We start from the raw sequence: 15178 nt of genomic DNA on the forward strand, positions 1-15178 counted from the left end.
AAAATTGAGTTATTAATATGTACATCCAGTCCTACAACTTGTTACTAAGTTTAGGTATCATCTACTTAAAAGATAGTTAAAATAATTATATGCCAAAGAATACCAACCTCCTTTACTGATCTTCAAAGTGGCATGCATTTGGGTTTGCTTTTCAAATCACTTTTTAGGGGCACCTGGGTGGCTCAGTTGGTTAAGCGTCTGACTTCAGCTCAGGTCATGATCTCATGGTTTGTGAGTTTGAGCCCTGCATTGGGTGGGCTCTGTGCTGACAGCTCAGAGCCTGGAGCCTGCCTCCCTCTGTCTCTGCCCCTTCCCTGCTCACACTCAGTCTCTGTCTGTCTCTCAAAGATAAACAAACATTAAAAAATAAAATAAAATCACTTTCTAAACAAATGAATGGCATTAAGGTGTCCAGATGTGTTTCAGATTTCATAAAAGAAGACAATGTTGACCAACTGCTTAAAAATGGCTTTATAGCATCTTGACTCTGTCTTGAGGAACAAACTCTATTTGACAATAGTCCTTATTCAGACCTAGAGTGAATACTCCTTGGCAGAACCCCCATGCCTTAGTTTTGGGCACAAGCTGAAAAGGCTGTTAATTAGTGTTTGGTAATTAGTAGAAAATCATACTTTTGAAATCCAGCCAGAACTTAGTATAGAGGTTAAAATCACAGCCTGCGTTCAAATCCTGTGTCTGTACCTACTAGCAGAAAAAAATCAAGAGTCAGAAGTTTAAATGTCTGAGGCACCCAGGTGCCCCTATTATTATTATTATTATTATTATTATTATTATTATTATTCAGAGACCCTGGAGTGGGGCCCAAGCTTTTGGTGTCTTTGGCAAGCATCACAGCCAGGTTTGGCAATGACTGATCAGGCATGAAATCACTTCAGGACCCCATTCTACCTGATTATCAGGTTTCTGGCTTTTAATTCCAAAGTGGTTTAAACTTGTTCTCTGTTAAAAACTTAACTTGAGGGGCGACTAGATGGCTCAGTCAGTTAAGCGTCCAACTTTGGCTCAGGTCATGATCTCATGGATCATGAGTTCAAGTCCTGCATCGGGCTTTGCTTCCTTAAAAATAAATAAGCTATATTTCATCATAACTCTCTAACCTCTGTTAAGACAGACTACATCTGTGCCCATTATTATATTGTATGTAATATACTTACACATATACATACATGTACACACACACACAGAGGGTTTCCGTAGTGTAGTGGTTATCACGTTCGCCTCACACTATATTTCTAGAGCCAAGTGTAATGCTTGGCACATGTTAAGTGTCAAATATATTTATGCTTTATAAATAAATCCTTGGGGCGCCTGGGTGGCTCAGTCGGTTAAGCTTCTGACTTCGGCTCATGACCTCGCAGTCTGTAATTCGAGCCCCGCATCAGGCTCTGTGCTTACAGCTCAGACACTGGAGCCTGCTTCGGATTCTGTCTCCCTCTCTCTTCCCTGCTTGGCTCTGTCTCTCTCTCTCTCAAAAATAAATAAACATTAAGAAAAATTTTTTTAAATTCCTCGAGAAGCACAATGTCTTGATTGGCTGCTTAGAATACTTGTGGAGGGACACCTGGGTGGTGAACTGATTTCAGTTCAGGTTGTGATCTCACCATTTGTGGGTTCGAGCCCTGTGTCAGGCTCTGCACTTGATAGCATGGAGCTGATTGGGATTTTCTGTGTCTCCCTCTGTCTCTGCTCCCACCCCACTCATGAGCGTGCAGGCTCTTTCTCTCTCTCTTTCTCTCTCTCTCAAAATAAACAAACATTTAAAAAAAAAAAGAATGCTTATGGAAATAGAGACTTTCATTCTCATATATTCCACAGTTATACAGTTGTGGGTCCTGAGGTATTATAAACATCCATTAATTTGGAAATAAACATCTCTTACATGCCAATGTTGTTTTGTCAAGAATTTCCTCTGAGATCTGTTTCTACCACCCCCTTGCTTATTATTTGGAGTCCTGCTTCCTCGCCCCCACAACCTTTCTGTGATTCACTGGGGGTTTCACACATAGGATCATCCCAAGCACTTTGGAATTCTACCATTGCTGCCACGTGTCCAGTAAGACATCGGGCACTGAGGGCTGCCATTTTCTTTTTCTTGTGATAGGTCTTAGAGATTCAGCATACATGTTTTTCTTCTCAGACACTGTTGCTTGCACTCTCCCATCTCTTTTCCTATGTCTCCATTCCACTTGCAAAACAGGAGTAGGATTCAGTCTCCACTTGCCTTCTTCTTGTTATTGCTGAATACTTTGCAGTAATAATTACTTATAAGTTCTCAAGACATTAATTTCAGTCATTTCTTGGTCTCCTCATTAACATTAGATCAGACTGATAGTGGAAAGTAGGTGCTAATGGGAGATGTATCTTTTTGATTCTTCACACTTTAATATTACTTTAGGAGTGAAATAGCTTTAAAATGATAAACTCCTTATGAATGCTGAGGATTTAATACGTATTTAATGCTGGAAAATACTTTTTTCAGAGTCTTTAGTCAATCTGAGTTTTCTAAATCCTTAAAGCATACCAAAGCAGTGCTTTTCGAACTTTAATGTGCATATGAATCACTGGAGATTTTGCCAAAATGCATTCTGATTCATTAAACTGGAGTGCTGCCAAAATTCTGCATTTCTTTCTTAAATTTTTTCTTCCAAAATTTTATTTAGATTCAAGTTAGTTGTGTACATATAGTGTAGTACTGGTTCCAGGGGTAGAATTTAGTGACTCATCACTTACATATAACACCCAGTGCTCATCACAAGTGCCCTCCTTAATGCCCATCACCCATTTAGCCCATCCCCCCCACCCACCTCCCCTCCAGCTACTGTCACTTTGTTCTCCATAATTAAGAATCTCTTAGGGTTTGCTTCCCTCTCTGTTTTTATATCTTATTTCATTTTTCCTTCCCTTCCCCTTTTAAGAAACAAATGTTCGTCATTTGTTTCTTAAATTCCATATGAGTGAAATAATATGATATTTGTCTTTCTGTGACCAATTTTGCTTAGCATAATACCCTCTAGCTCCATCCATGTCATTGCAAATGGCAAGATTTCATTCTTTTTGATGGCCGAGTAATATGCCATTGTACATATATACCACATCTTTATCCATTCATCAGTTGATGAATCAGTTTGGGTTCTTTCCATACTTGGGCTATCACTGATAGTGCTGCTATAAACATTAGGGTGCATGTGCTCCTTCAAAGATTCTGCATATCTGATAAGCCCCTAGGTTATACAGATGCTGCTAATCTGAGAACTACATTTCCAGTTGTAAAGCTCTAAACAGCATATGTAGGGGTGCGTGACTGGCTCAGTCAGTAGAGCATGTGATTCTTGATCTCAGGGTTGTAAGTTTGAGCCCCAGGTTGGGTGTAGAGATTACTTAAAAATAGTATCTTAAAAAACAGAGTATATATATATATATGTAATATAAAGAAAGATACCATGTGTATACAATATAATGTAAAATGTGGTGTATTGATAAATGTTAATTTAAAATATAAAAACATTCTTTATTTATTTTTAATTAAAAAAATTTTTTTAAATGTTTATTTATTTTTGAGAAAGAGTGAGACACAGCGTGAGCAGGGGAGGGCCAGAGAGACAGCGAGACACAGAATCCGAAGCAGACTCCAGGCTCTGAGCTGTCAGTGCAGAGCCCAACGTGGGACTCAAACCACGAACTGTGAGATCATGACCTGAGCTAAAGTTAGACGCTCAACTGACTGAGCCACCCAGGAGCCCCTATTTATTTTTGAGAGGGAGAGAGAGAGAGCACAAGCAGGGGAAGGGCAGAGAGAAAGGGAGGTAGAGAGAATCCCAAGCAGGTTCCACGCTGTTAGTGAATAGCCTTACAAAGGGCTCAATCCCATTAACTGTGAGATCATGACACTAGCCAAAATCAAGAGTCGGGTGTTTAACTGACTGAGCCACCCAGGCATCCCTAAAATATAAAGTTAAGTAATAAATACCCTTATATGAGTAGCTTTAAAAAAATTTAGGGGCACCTGGGTGGCTCAGTTAAGCCCATGACATTGGCTCAGGTCACGAATTTACAGTTCATGAGTTCAAGCCCTGTATCAGGCTCTGTGCTGACAGCTCAGAGCCTGAAGGCTGCTTCAGATTCTGTGTCTCCCTCTCTCTCTGCCCCTACCTTGCTTGCGCTCTGTCTCTCTCTCTCGCAAAAATAAACATTAAAAAATAAATAAATAAATAATTCTTAAATTTATTAACTCTCTTCCCACCAAAAAAAAAAAAAAAAAAGATGAATGAATACAGAAGCACTCCAAAGAGGGTATAGAGCAGTGGTGCTCAGCAGTGGCTGTACTGTGAAGAGTTACCTGGGAAACTTTAACAAATACTGATGTCGGTGCATCCAGAGATTCTTCTTTTATTGGTCTGTGGTCTCAATAAAGCTCTCCATTACTTATTTCTCATTGCAATTGATGTGGAGACCTTTTCCCTATAGTTTTTACCCCAGCTTTCCCAGGTGATAAATGAGGATGACATTGTACCTTTTTTTAAATGTTTATTTATTTATTTTGAAAGACAGAGAGAGACAGTGCATGCACATGGGTTCCCATGAGCAGGGCAGGCACACAGAGGGAGGGAGAGAGGGAATCTCAAGCAGGCTCCACACTGTCAGCACACAGCTCTACATGAGGCTTCAACTCACAAACCATGAGAGCATGACCTGAGCTGAAGTCGGACGCTTAACCCACTGAGCCACCTAGGCACCCTATCAGGCTTCCCTTGTTTTGATGACCTTGACAGTTTTGAGGATTATTAGTTATTTTATAGAATGTCCCTCAGTCGGGATTTGCCTGATGTTTTTATCACCGTTAGACTGCGGCTATGGATTTGGGGGAAGAAGACCATAGAGGTAAAGTAACATTCTCATCATATCACATCAGTAGTATGTACTCTCAATATGACTTACCACTATTGATGTTAACCTTGATGACCTTGTGTTTGTCAGATTTTGCCACTGTAAAGTCCCTCGTCTTTTTTTCTCCCTTGCCATACTATACACTCCTTCCCATACTCTACTCTTTGAAAGAAAGTCACTATGCACAGTGTACACTTAAGGACAAAGTTGGCTTTTCTAGGCCTTTTGTCTTTCAATATAAACTTTAGTATCAAGTTGTCACTGTCTACAAAATACCTTGCTGGGATGTTGGTTGGGATTGCACTGAACCTATAGATCACCTTAAGAAGAACTGATATCTTAACAATGTTGAGTCCTTCAATCTACAAGCACCAAAGATCTTTCTACTTATTTAGAACTTTGATTTTTTTCATCTGTGTTTTATAGTTTCTGCATATAAGTCTTACACATATTTTATTAGATTCATGACTAAGTATTTAGTTTTGTGGGTCCAATTGTAAATAGTATTTTTTTTGTAAATTTAAATCCAATCACTCATTTCTGGCATATAGGAAAGTAATTGGCTTTGTATATTAACCTTGTATCCTCCAACCCTGCTATACTTGCTTATTAGTTCCAGGTTGTTGTGGGGTTTTTTTTTCTGTTTTTTTAATCCATTGGGATTTTCTACATAAACGGTGATGTCACCTATGGATAAAAATAGTTTTATTTCTTCATCCCAATCTGTATACTTTTATTTCCTTTCCTTTTTTTTTTTTGCTTTAATGCCACTTTATTTATCTTTGTTTATTTATTATGTTTTTATTTATATTCCAGTTAGTTAACATACAGTGTAATATTACTTTCAGGTAAACAATATAGTGATTCAACACATCCATAAAACACCCATTGCTCATCACGACAAGTACACTCCTTAATCCCCATCACCTATTTAACCCATCACCCTACCCACCTTTTCTCTGGTAACCATCAGTTTGTTCTCTGTAGTTAAGAATCTGTTTCTTGGTTTACCTCTCTTTTTTTCCCCTTTGCTTGTTTGTTTTGTTTCTTAAATTCCACATATGAGTTAAATCATATGGCATTTGTCTTTCTCTGGCTTCTTTGATTATGTCATTATGACTTAGCATAATACTCTCTATCTCCATCCACATTGTTGCAAATGGCAAGATTTCATTCTTTTTATGGTTATTATTCCAGTGTGTGTGTGTGTGTGTGTGTGTGTGTGTGTGTGTGTACACACACACACATACATACCATGCTTTCTTTATCCATTCATCAGTCTATGAACACTTGGGCTATTTCCATAGTTTGGCTACTGTAGATACCATTCCTGTAAACATTGGGGTGCATGTATCCCTTTGAATTAGTATTTTTGTATTCTTTGGATAAGTACCCAGTAGTGCAATTGCTGTATCATAGGATAGTTCTATTTTTAACTTTATTGGAACCTCCATACTATTTTCCCCAAATAGCTAAAGCAATCTTGAAAAAGAAAAGCAAAAATGGAGGCATCACAATTCCAGACTTCAAGTTATATTGAATATAATATATTATATATATAGTGATCCAAATAGTATGGTACTGCTACAAAAACAGACATATGGATCAATAGAACAAAATAGAAAAACCAGAAAGGAACCCACAACTATATGGTCAATTAATGTTTGACAAAGCAGGAAAGAATATCCAACAGGAAAAAGTCTCTTCAAAAATGGTGCTGGGAAAACTGGGCAGCAAAGTGCAAAAGAATTAAAATGGACCACTTTCTTACACCACACAGACAAATAAATTCAAGGGGTGCCTGGGTGGCTCAGTCGGTTGAGCGTCCGACTTCAGCTCAGGTCATGATCTCACAGTTCGTGAGTTCGAGCCTCGCGTCAGGCCCTGTGCTGACAGCTCGGAGCCTGGAGCCTGCTTCTGATTCTGTGTCTCCCTCTCTCTCTGCCCCTCCCCAGCTCATGCTCTGTCTCTCTCACTCTCAAAAATGAATAAATGTTTAAAAAAAATTTTTTTTAAGAAAAAAATTCAAAATGAATTAAAGACCTAAATGTGAGACATAAAACCATAAAAATCCTAGAGGAGAACATGAGCAGTAACCTCTTTGACATCAGCCATAGCAACTTCTTTCTAGATATGTCTTCTAAGGCAAGGGAAACAAAAACAAAAATAAACTCTGGGGACCTCATGAAAATAAAAAGCTTCTGCACAGCAAAGGAAACAATCAAGAAAACTAAAAGGCAACCTTCAGAATGGAAGAAGATATCTGCAGATGACATATCTGATAAAGGGCTAGTATCCAAAATATATAAAGAACTTATAAAATTCAACATCCAAAAAACAATCCAATTTCAAAATGGACAAAAGACATGAATAGACATTTTCCAAGGAAGACATACAGATAGCCAACAGACACATGAAAAGATGCTCAACATCACTTATAATCAGAGAAACACAAATGAAAACTACACGAGATATCACCTCACACTTGTCAGAATGGCTAAAATCAACAACACAAGAAACAACAGGTGCTGGTGAAGATGTGGACAAAGGGGAAACTTCTTGCATTGTTGGTGGGAATGCAATCTGGTACAGCCACTATTTCCTTTTCCTGTCTTATTGCACCAACTAGGATTTCTAGTATAGTGTTGAACATGAGTGGTGAGAGAGGACATCTTTGCCTTGTTCCCAACTGTAGGGGGAAATTGTCCATTTTCTCACTATTAAGTTATGAAGTTAGCTGTAGGTATTTTGTCAGTTGTTTTTATCAAATTGAAGAAATTTTCTCTTTTCTTAGTTTGCTGAAGGCTTTTTTTTTTTTAAAGTCATGTATGGGTGTTATATAAACAACATTTCACAAAAACAGAAGAAAAAAATACTACCTCCTTAGTAAATCAACTTGTTTTTCCTATTTTCAGGCTATACTGACTTAAAAATAAATGAAATAGGGGCACTGGGGGGCTGAGTCATTTGAGTGTCTGACTTCAGCTCAGGTCATGAGCTGCGGTCAGTGAGTTAGAGCCCTGCGTCGTGCTGGGCAGCACAGCCCTGTCTGTGCTGACAGCTCAGAGCCTGGAGCCTGCTTCCAATTCTGTGTCTCCCTCTCTCTCTGCCCCTCCCCTGCTTGTGCTGTCTCTGTATCAAAAATTAATAAACATTAAAAAAATTAAAAATAAATAAATAAGTGAAATATATTCAGAGAGAACTACCTAACAGGAGAGAACTTATACAATGTATAATTATATAAATGTGGGTAGACATAGGTATACAATTGCCCTATGCATACATAGTTTTATGCATTTGGTGGTGAGAATGTGAATTTAATTTTGTAATATTACCTTTTTAACTAAAAATCATATCATAGGCCATTTTCAGTGTTCCTACATAGATTTGAAAGTTATAGTTTAGGGGCATCTGGGTGGCTCAGTTGGTTAAGTGTGCGACTTCAACTCAGGTCATGATCTCATGGCTCATGGGTCCAAGCCCCACGTCAGGCTCTGTGCTGACAGCTTAGAGCCTGGAACCTGCTTCAGGTTCTGTCTCCATCTCTCTCTGCCCCTCCCCTGCTCACATTCTTTCTCTTTCTCTCTCTCTGTCTCTCTCTCAAATATAAATAAACATTAAAAAAATTTTTTAAAGAAAATTATAGTTTAGATGTCTCCAAATTCATTTTCTGCTATGGTCTCTTCACTCACATATTTAGAACTTCAGCTGGGATAAATGGAATTTCCAAGGGCTAGCTGCATATCTCTGTTTCCCAAACATTCTCTTCATGTGGCTGACTTGGGCTTACTCACAGAATGGTGGCTTAAGGTAGTTGGACTTCTTACATAACTGCTGAATCCTGCCAGATCAAGCTTTCTAAGAGACAGAGGCCAAAAGCTGCAAGACTCCTTAGGACTGTCTTGGAAGCTATTGGGTATCATTCCAACTTCATGCTGTTGGTCAAAAACAAGTCATAGAGACCACTCAGATTCAAGGGGAAGAGACTACCCAAGGGCACAAATACCTGGAGGTGTGAAGGGATGTATGTGTCTGTATAACTTTTTCATTGGCATTTCTTTCAGAAAACTTTTTCAAATGTTTAGTGACTGTTTATAAACCATAAAGTTAATTCTCAAGTTGCTATGAATGCTTCTTATTTACTGTAGGAAAATCCTGAAGAAGGAAGGGCCAGCATTTACAAATCAGTGATCATCAACACTTCTAAGGAGATGATGTGCTTCAGTGACTATCCCATCCCAGATCATTATCCTAACTTCATGCACAACTCCCAGGTCCTGGAGTATTTCAGGATGTATGCCAAAGAATTTGATCTTCTAAAATATATTCGATTGAAGGTAGGAAATTTTGTGAGTGTCTTTGTGTTTGAAGTTGTCAAATAAATGAATAATGTGGTTTCATTTACCAGTGTTTACAAGTAAAGACTGGCTTAATATGCCCACATATCTATCCTATCCAGACAACAACTCTATTCTTATGTCTTCTCTGTGCCTGAAATATATCCATGGAAAGGTCCTTTTTCTGTATATTTTGGGCTTCAGATCTTGGAAGCCACCTGCCAGAATGGTTCCATTCCTTCATTTTATACTATCTAATTGCAATAAAACAAATGAGGGGAAATGCTTTCCCAGTTAGAGAGGGGAACTGACAGATATGGGAATTTAAAACCTTCTCAGTCCGCCACAACTTACCTGCTACTGCTTAGCCTTTTATACTTTCTGAAGTACTTGCCAATGCATTAGTTTTATGTGATCACAACAACCCAGTGAAGCAGTTATCGGGAACTTATTGAGGAAGCCAAGAAGTTAACTCTGGTGTAGAAGAAAGAACACTGAAATGGGGAATGAAAATTTGAGTTCTAGTCTTTGCTCTACCACTAATCAACTTGTGACCTCAGGCAAGTAAGTTCCTAAACTTTGATGTCTCTTGTTTGTAAAAATTTTCTTGTTTGTAAAACAAGATGGTTGTACTAGATCACTCCAATGGTTCCTTACTGTTAAGTCTTCCATGATTTTTCTGTCATCTTTAACCATGGCCATAAAAAACAAAACAACAACAACAACACAGATATTTCTGACAACTGGCAAAAAGCCTAAATCTTCTACCTTTTTGTTTCCCCCTGTGATGAGAACTATTTGGATCTACTCTCTCAACAACTTTTTTTTTTAATTTTTTTTTTTAGTGTTTTATTTATTTTTGAGACAGAGAGAGACTGAGCACGAGCAGGGGAGGGGCAGAGAGAGAGGGAGACACAGTATCCGAAGCAGGCTCCAGGCTCTGAGCTGTCAGCACAGAGCCTGACGCAGGGCTCGAACTCACAAACCGCAAGATCATGACCTGCACAGAAATCAGACACTTAACTGACTGAGCCACCCAGGTGCCCCAGAGCTACCCAGGCACCCCTCAACAACTTTCAAATAGGACTTGTCTGGAGGTCAGGGGAGGAATAGGCACTTAATGCATGGGGTGTCTCAGAAGCACTGGAGAAGCCGAAGTTCTATTCAAGTGTTGCATGACATCTTAGGTACTGGTCTAAGAGAACTAGTAATTTGCACTTTTCTAGAAGCAGGGGAGAGTGCGGCATTATCCTGCCATTTTATTTCGCCTGCCTCACGGGAGTTTTCTCACTCTGACCCCAGCCCCAAACAAAAAAGTTCTTATTTGTGAAATATGAAAATTAAATATTCCTGCATTAGCTCTATTATGTGATATCATACTTGTGATATCATATGTGATATCATATGTGTTAATACCCTGCAAAGAGAGACATGTCAGGGAAGATGTCCACTGTACAGGCTATGGTTACAGTCTCCTGTAGCTATCACTTTTCTTTCAGACCACTGTGTGCAGTGTGAAGAAGCAGCCTGATTTCTCCACTTCAGGCCAATGGGAGGTAGTTACAGAATCTGAAGGGGAAAAGGAGGTAAATGTCTTTGATGGAGTCATGGTTTGCACCGGCCATCACACCAATGCTCACTTACCCTTGGAAAGCTTCCCTGGTGAGTAGTCTACAAGGAGGGAAGCCTGTGTGCCATGCCCGTGATTGATCTCTGAGGAATGGGCAAATGGTGGTCTAAGTGATTCCTACCTTGGGATGAAAAAAGGGCTTATAATAATTCTACATGTTCCCCTAAAAGATGTTGGGGTGACTTTGATTATTGCCATTTGGGAGGCAGAAATAACATTATTTTCGGGGACTAGAGAAAAATTAGAAGGCTCTATCTTTGGTTTCACAACAACCTTAGTTTTTCTAAGGATCAAAAGAAAGAACATGAACTTGAAGGTTGAAGGATTTTTCAGCAATTGAGGAAACAAATGAATGTTGAGTTTCTAAGGAAGAAATTAAAACTTCAAGAAAGAAGTTAATTATAGTCTTTGACCTGGATTTTCATTTTGAAAAAAACAAAGCACTCTATTTATTATATTCTAGAGTATATGAAAACATATAACTCCAATTGAAATGGAAGTATTTAATTTTATTTCTTTTGAGACAGAAAGAGAGAGAGAGAATGCACACGAGCATGTGTGTGTGCACACATGAACAGGGGAGGGGCAGAGGGAAAGGGAGAGAGAGAACCCCAAGCAGGCTCCTCACCCTCGGCATGGAGCAGCCTGACTCAGGGCTTGATCTGCAAACCGTGAGATCATGACCTGAGGGAAATCAAGTCAGTTGGCTTAACCAACTGAGCCACCCAGGCACCCCAGAAATAGGTATTTAAAGAGGATGAAAAGACAAAAGATAATGGAGATTTTCTGAAGGAGTTTGGATTTGGGAGTCCACAAGTCCAAAATATAAACAGATCCTGAGTTAAGCCGACTATTCATGATAAGGAAATCACAAGATTCTGCTCTGAGACTGTGAGAAAAGAAAATAGGCAAATATATTCAGAAAGGCAAGAGTGCAGCTGTGTAAAGGGAGACTATATGGAGATGTGTGCTTAAACTCTACACACCACTAACAGAATGAATGATTTGACAAATGATAGCAGATAAACCTCATCGGATAATTCTTTTCCCTTCCCTTGCAGGAATTGAGAAGTTCAAAGGACAGTACTTCCACAGCCGGGACTATAAGAATCCACAGAGTTTCACTGGAAAGAGAGTCATTGTAATTGGCATTGGAAATTCTGGAGGGGATCTGGCTGTGGAAATTTCCCACACAGCCAAGCAGGTTTGAATCAGTAAATTACTTTGCTTCACCAAAGAAGCTGTATGTGGACCCAACATAGAGTATAAATACCTCTTCATATAGCCCATATAGCAGCAAACACAGGGCTTGGCTCTGTGACCTCAGTTGGCAACATTATGTTGATGATATGAGGGAGCCAACATTCCCTGTTAGATTCCCATCATTCAGTTGACCTCACACTAAAGAATCCCAGTGATCCCAATCAGCTGTCTCTTCTGAATGTGCCTCTGACTTTAAAGACCATGCAATTCCTTGGGGAGTTTGGTCGAATGCAGCCTTCAGAGTGTGGCTCTTGTTTAGGACAGCAGAAGTGCCACAGTCTTACGTGAAGGAAAGCACACTGGTTTAGCTGAAGGCTTTGTGCTCATAGGATGGTGGGTGGGGGAATTTTCCTCTTCTCTCCCCAAATGGAAAAAAAGAAGCAGTCTAATCTTTCCGAAGATAACGTGGATATCAGTATGGAAAGCATCCACACACTGTGGTACATGCAAGTTCGCCTCAGCTCTGCATACAGTTCAGTAATAGAAGGACATTCACCCTAAAGCAATTTCTATGTCCTAGAGGTCTTTTTTGTTTTGTTTTGTTTTGTTTTTTATCATAGATTTTGAACTAGGAAGAGAGTGCCTTCATTGTAAATTCCTAGAAAAAGATGTGTCGTTGTTACATTTTGTTATTCGTATCTTTATCGAATCATAACTTTATTGGCAATAGGGGAATGTCTGGTTGTTTTCTAGTAACTTTAATTAAGCTGTGTTTCTCCACAAATATGTTTTAAATTACTATTTTTCAATAGAAGTTTAATGCTGCAACTTTGTTAAGTGACCTTTACTCAGAAACTCCATTCAATAACACTTCTCAGTATTATCCCCATCCATCACCACAAAAGTAATTTCATATGTTATTCCATGCATCAATTCAACAAGCTTTATCAGGAAATTGGTATTAAAAAAAAGGGTTAAAATGTGTGTAGGTGTAATGATGAAAGATTGTGCAAGGTATATGGTGGGGATCCAAACATGTTGAATGGTCAGTTATAAGGGCGCTGAGACTTCCATGCACTGAGAAACTGTAGATTGGCAAAGAACAAAGCATCTAGAGCGGGTGGAGATAAGGTGGCTGTGTCTGAGAAAGGCCGGGACAATGCACAGCAAAACCATGTCTGCGTGGCAGGGGCAGTGCCGACATCCCACAAAGCAAGCCAAAGACACTCACTTGCCAGGTTCTAACTTTTTGCTTTATGTATTAAATTGTATTTATTAGAATTTGTTTGTAAATCAAAAAATTTAAGTGGATCTGTAAGTTTCAGTATATCAAGGAAGTTTTGGTATAATAATTCTTGTGGTAAAATGCTTTTGTGAAGAGAACATATCTGTTTCTTATAAAACAACTTTCCTCACATTTTTTCTTATAAATCCATTTTTCTTATAAATATGGTGGTAAAACAAGGTATAGATAGAAAACTGAAATAAGAAGTATGATGATAACCATTAAGCATTTATTGAATATTTACCATATGCCACACCCTTTGCAAAAACACTAATTCTGACAACAGCCTTGCGATGCATTATTGTCACAATTTTGTATGTAGGGAGCCTTTTAATTGAGACTCTGAGCATTTATAGGACTCATATACTTTTATAACAAAAGTTATACAGACTGCACATAAAGCTGTGTGATTCCTAGGACCACGCATACTCTTTAGACTATGATATGTCAAAGTGCTCAATAATGAGAGCCCATGCGGTTACCATCAGTGAGAAGGTATGTGTGAAGTACATTATCATCCCTCTGTAGACAGGTCACCGTTTTATGGAAGAGCTTAGACAAAAGACCATAAAGCAGGTACTTACATCCCCAGAGAGTCTTGTAGAGAAGGAGGTACTTTTGCCAAGTAACTGAATATCAAAACTGTATCAGCTTCCTGTTGTTTGACTAGCGATCTACAGTTTTTCCTTTAAGCAGTCAGTGAAACAATTCTTCAGCAGCACAGGATTTGGGGTGACTCAGACCTGAGTTGGATATTCAGCCCTTCCATTTACTAGCTGTATGATCTCAGGCAAGTTATTCATCTTCTCATGCATAAAATGAGGATAAGAAGAACTACCTCAAGGGACTGTTGTATTGATTAAATAAAATATAGATAAAGGCCCTGGCACAATCACTTACAGGTCATAATTCTCAATAAATGGAAACAATAAATGGAAACAATGAGGATGATGTGTTGGGGAGACTAAAAGATGTGTATGCTAGACCCCCCACCGTGGAGGAAACACATTTGGAGAGACAGAAATGAGTGTAAAAAGTTTAATATGGATATAAATGATAAATAACAGGTGTGGGTTTGTTTTGGGGTTTTTGGGGGTGTTTTGTTTTGTGTTGGTAATAGTGCTAACAATGTCAAAGGCAAAAAAGGCTGAAGGTTTTGGATTAAATGATGTGCAATTGCTTTCAGCTCAACTGCTCCATAATTTTAAATGAGTTGGACAGGTGGTAAGTGCTAGAGTAGCTCAGAGGATGGAGAGAAAATTGTCAGCCAGAATGGTCAGTAGTGTCTTATGGAGGAGGCAGATTTGATCTGGATCTTAACAATAAATAGGCTTTGGAGAATTAAGAGGATAGGCGACTTTTCAAGGAGGCATAATACCATTAAGCAGAAATGCAGTGGTGGTTCAGAGCAAGACACATTCTTAGTGAATGCCCTAATCTAATTGTACACATAGTGTTTGAGAAGGAAAACTGCAGAAAATAAAACAAAGATCGTGCAGGGACTAAAAAGAGAGATGAATGAGTCTGGACTTAATCTTGAAGAGAGCAGGTGCTATCAAAGGATTATGAGCCAGAATGGCAAAAGCAAACCATTTTTTTTTTCCATGCCCCAGGTTTTCCTCAGCACCAGGAGAGGGTCTTGGATCCTGAATCGTGTAGCAGACTATGGATATCCCCTTGATGTGTTAGTCTCTTCTCGATTTAAACATTTTCTTTTGAATATCTGTGGTCAATCATTAGCAAACAATTTTTTGGAGAAAAAGATGAACCAAAGGTTTGACCATGAAATGTTTGGCCTAAAGCCTAAACACAGGTATG

General features: G+C 38.9%; 2 protein-coding genes across 3 annotated transcripts in view; one reads left to right on the top strand and one right to left on the bottom strand.

Annotated features, from left to right (window-relative positions):
• Positions 1-15178, bottom strand: part of CHD1L (chromodomain helicase DNA binding protein 1 like) — a 177487-nt gene that overhangs the window by 90757 nt on the left and 71552 nt on the right. The window lies entirely within an intron of this gene.
• The window catches only part of FMO5 (flavin containing dimethylaniline monoxygenase 5), a 35113-nt gene that overhangs the window by 7090 nt on the left and 12845 nt on the right, over positions 1-15178 (top strand). For both annotated transcript variants that reach the window (XM_060621736.3, XM_060621735.3), the window contains exons 3-6: positions 9054-9242; positions 10742-10904; positions 11934-12076; positions 14974-15173. In XM_060621736.3, the coding sequence (XP_060477719.2) occupies positions 9054-9242; positions 10742-10904; positions 11934-12076; positions 14974-15173 (695 nt within the window). The remainder of the gene's footprint in view (positions 1-9053; positions 9243-10741; positions 10905-11933; positions 12077-14973; positions 15174-15178) is intronic.

The sequence above is a fragment of the Panthera onca genome, chromosome C1, assembly GCF_046562875.1.
Source record: "Panthera onca isolate mPanOnc1 chromosome C1, mPanOnc1 haplotype 2, whole genome shotgun sequence".
Taxonomy (NCBI): domain Eukaryota; kingdom Metazoa; phylum Chordata; class Mammalia; order Carnivora; family Felidae; genus Panthera; species Panthera onca.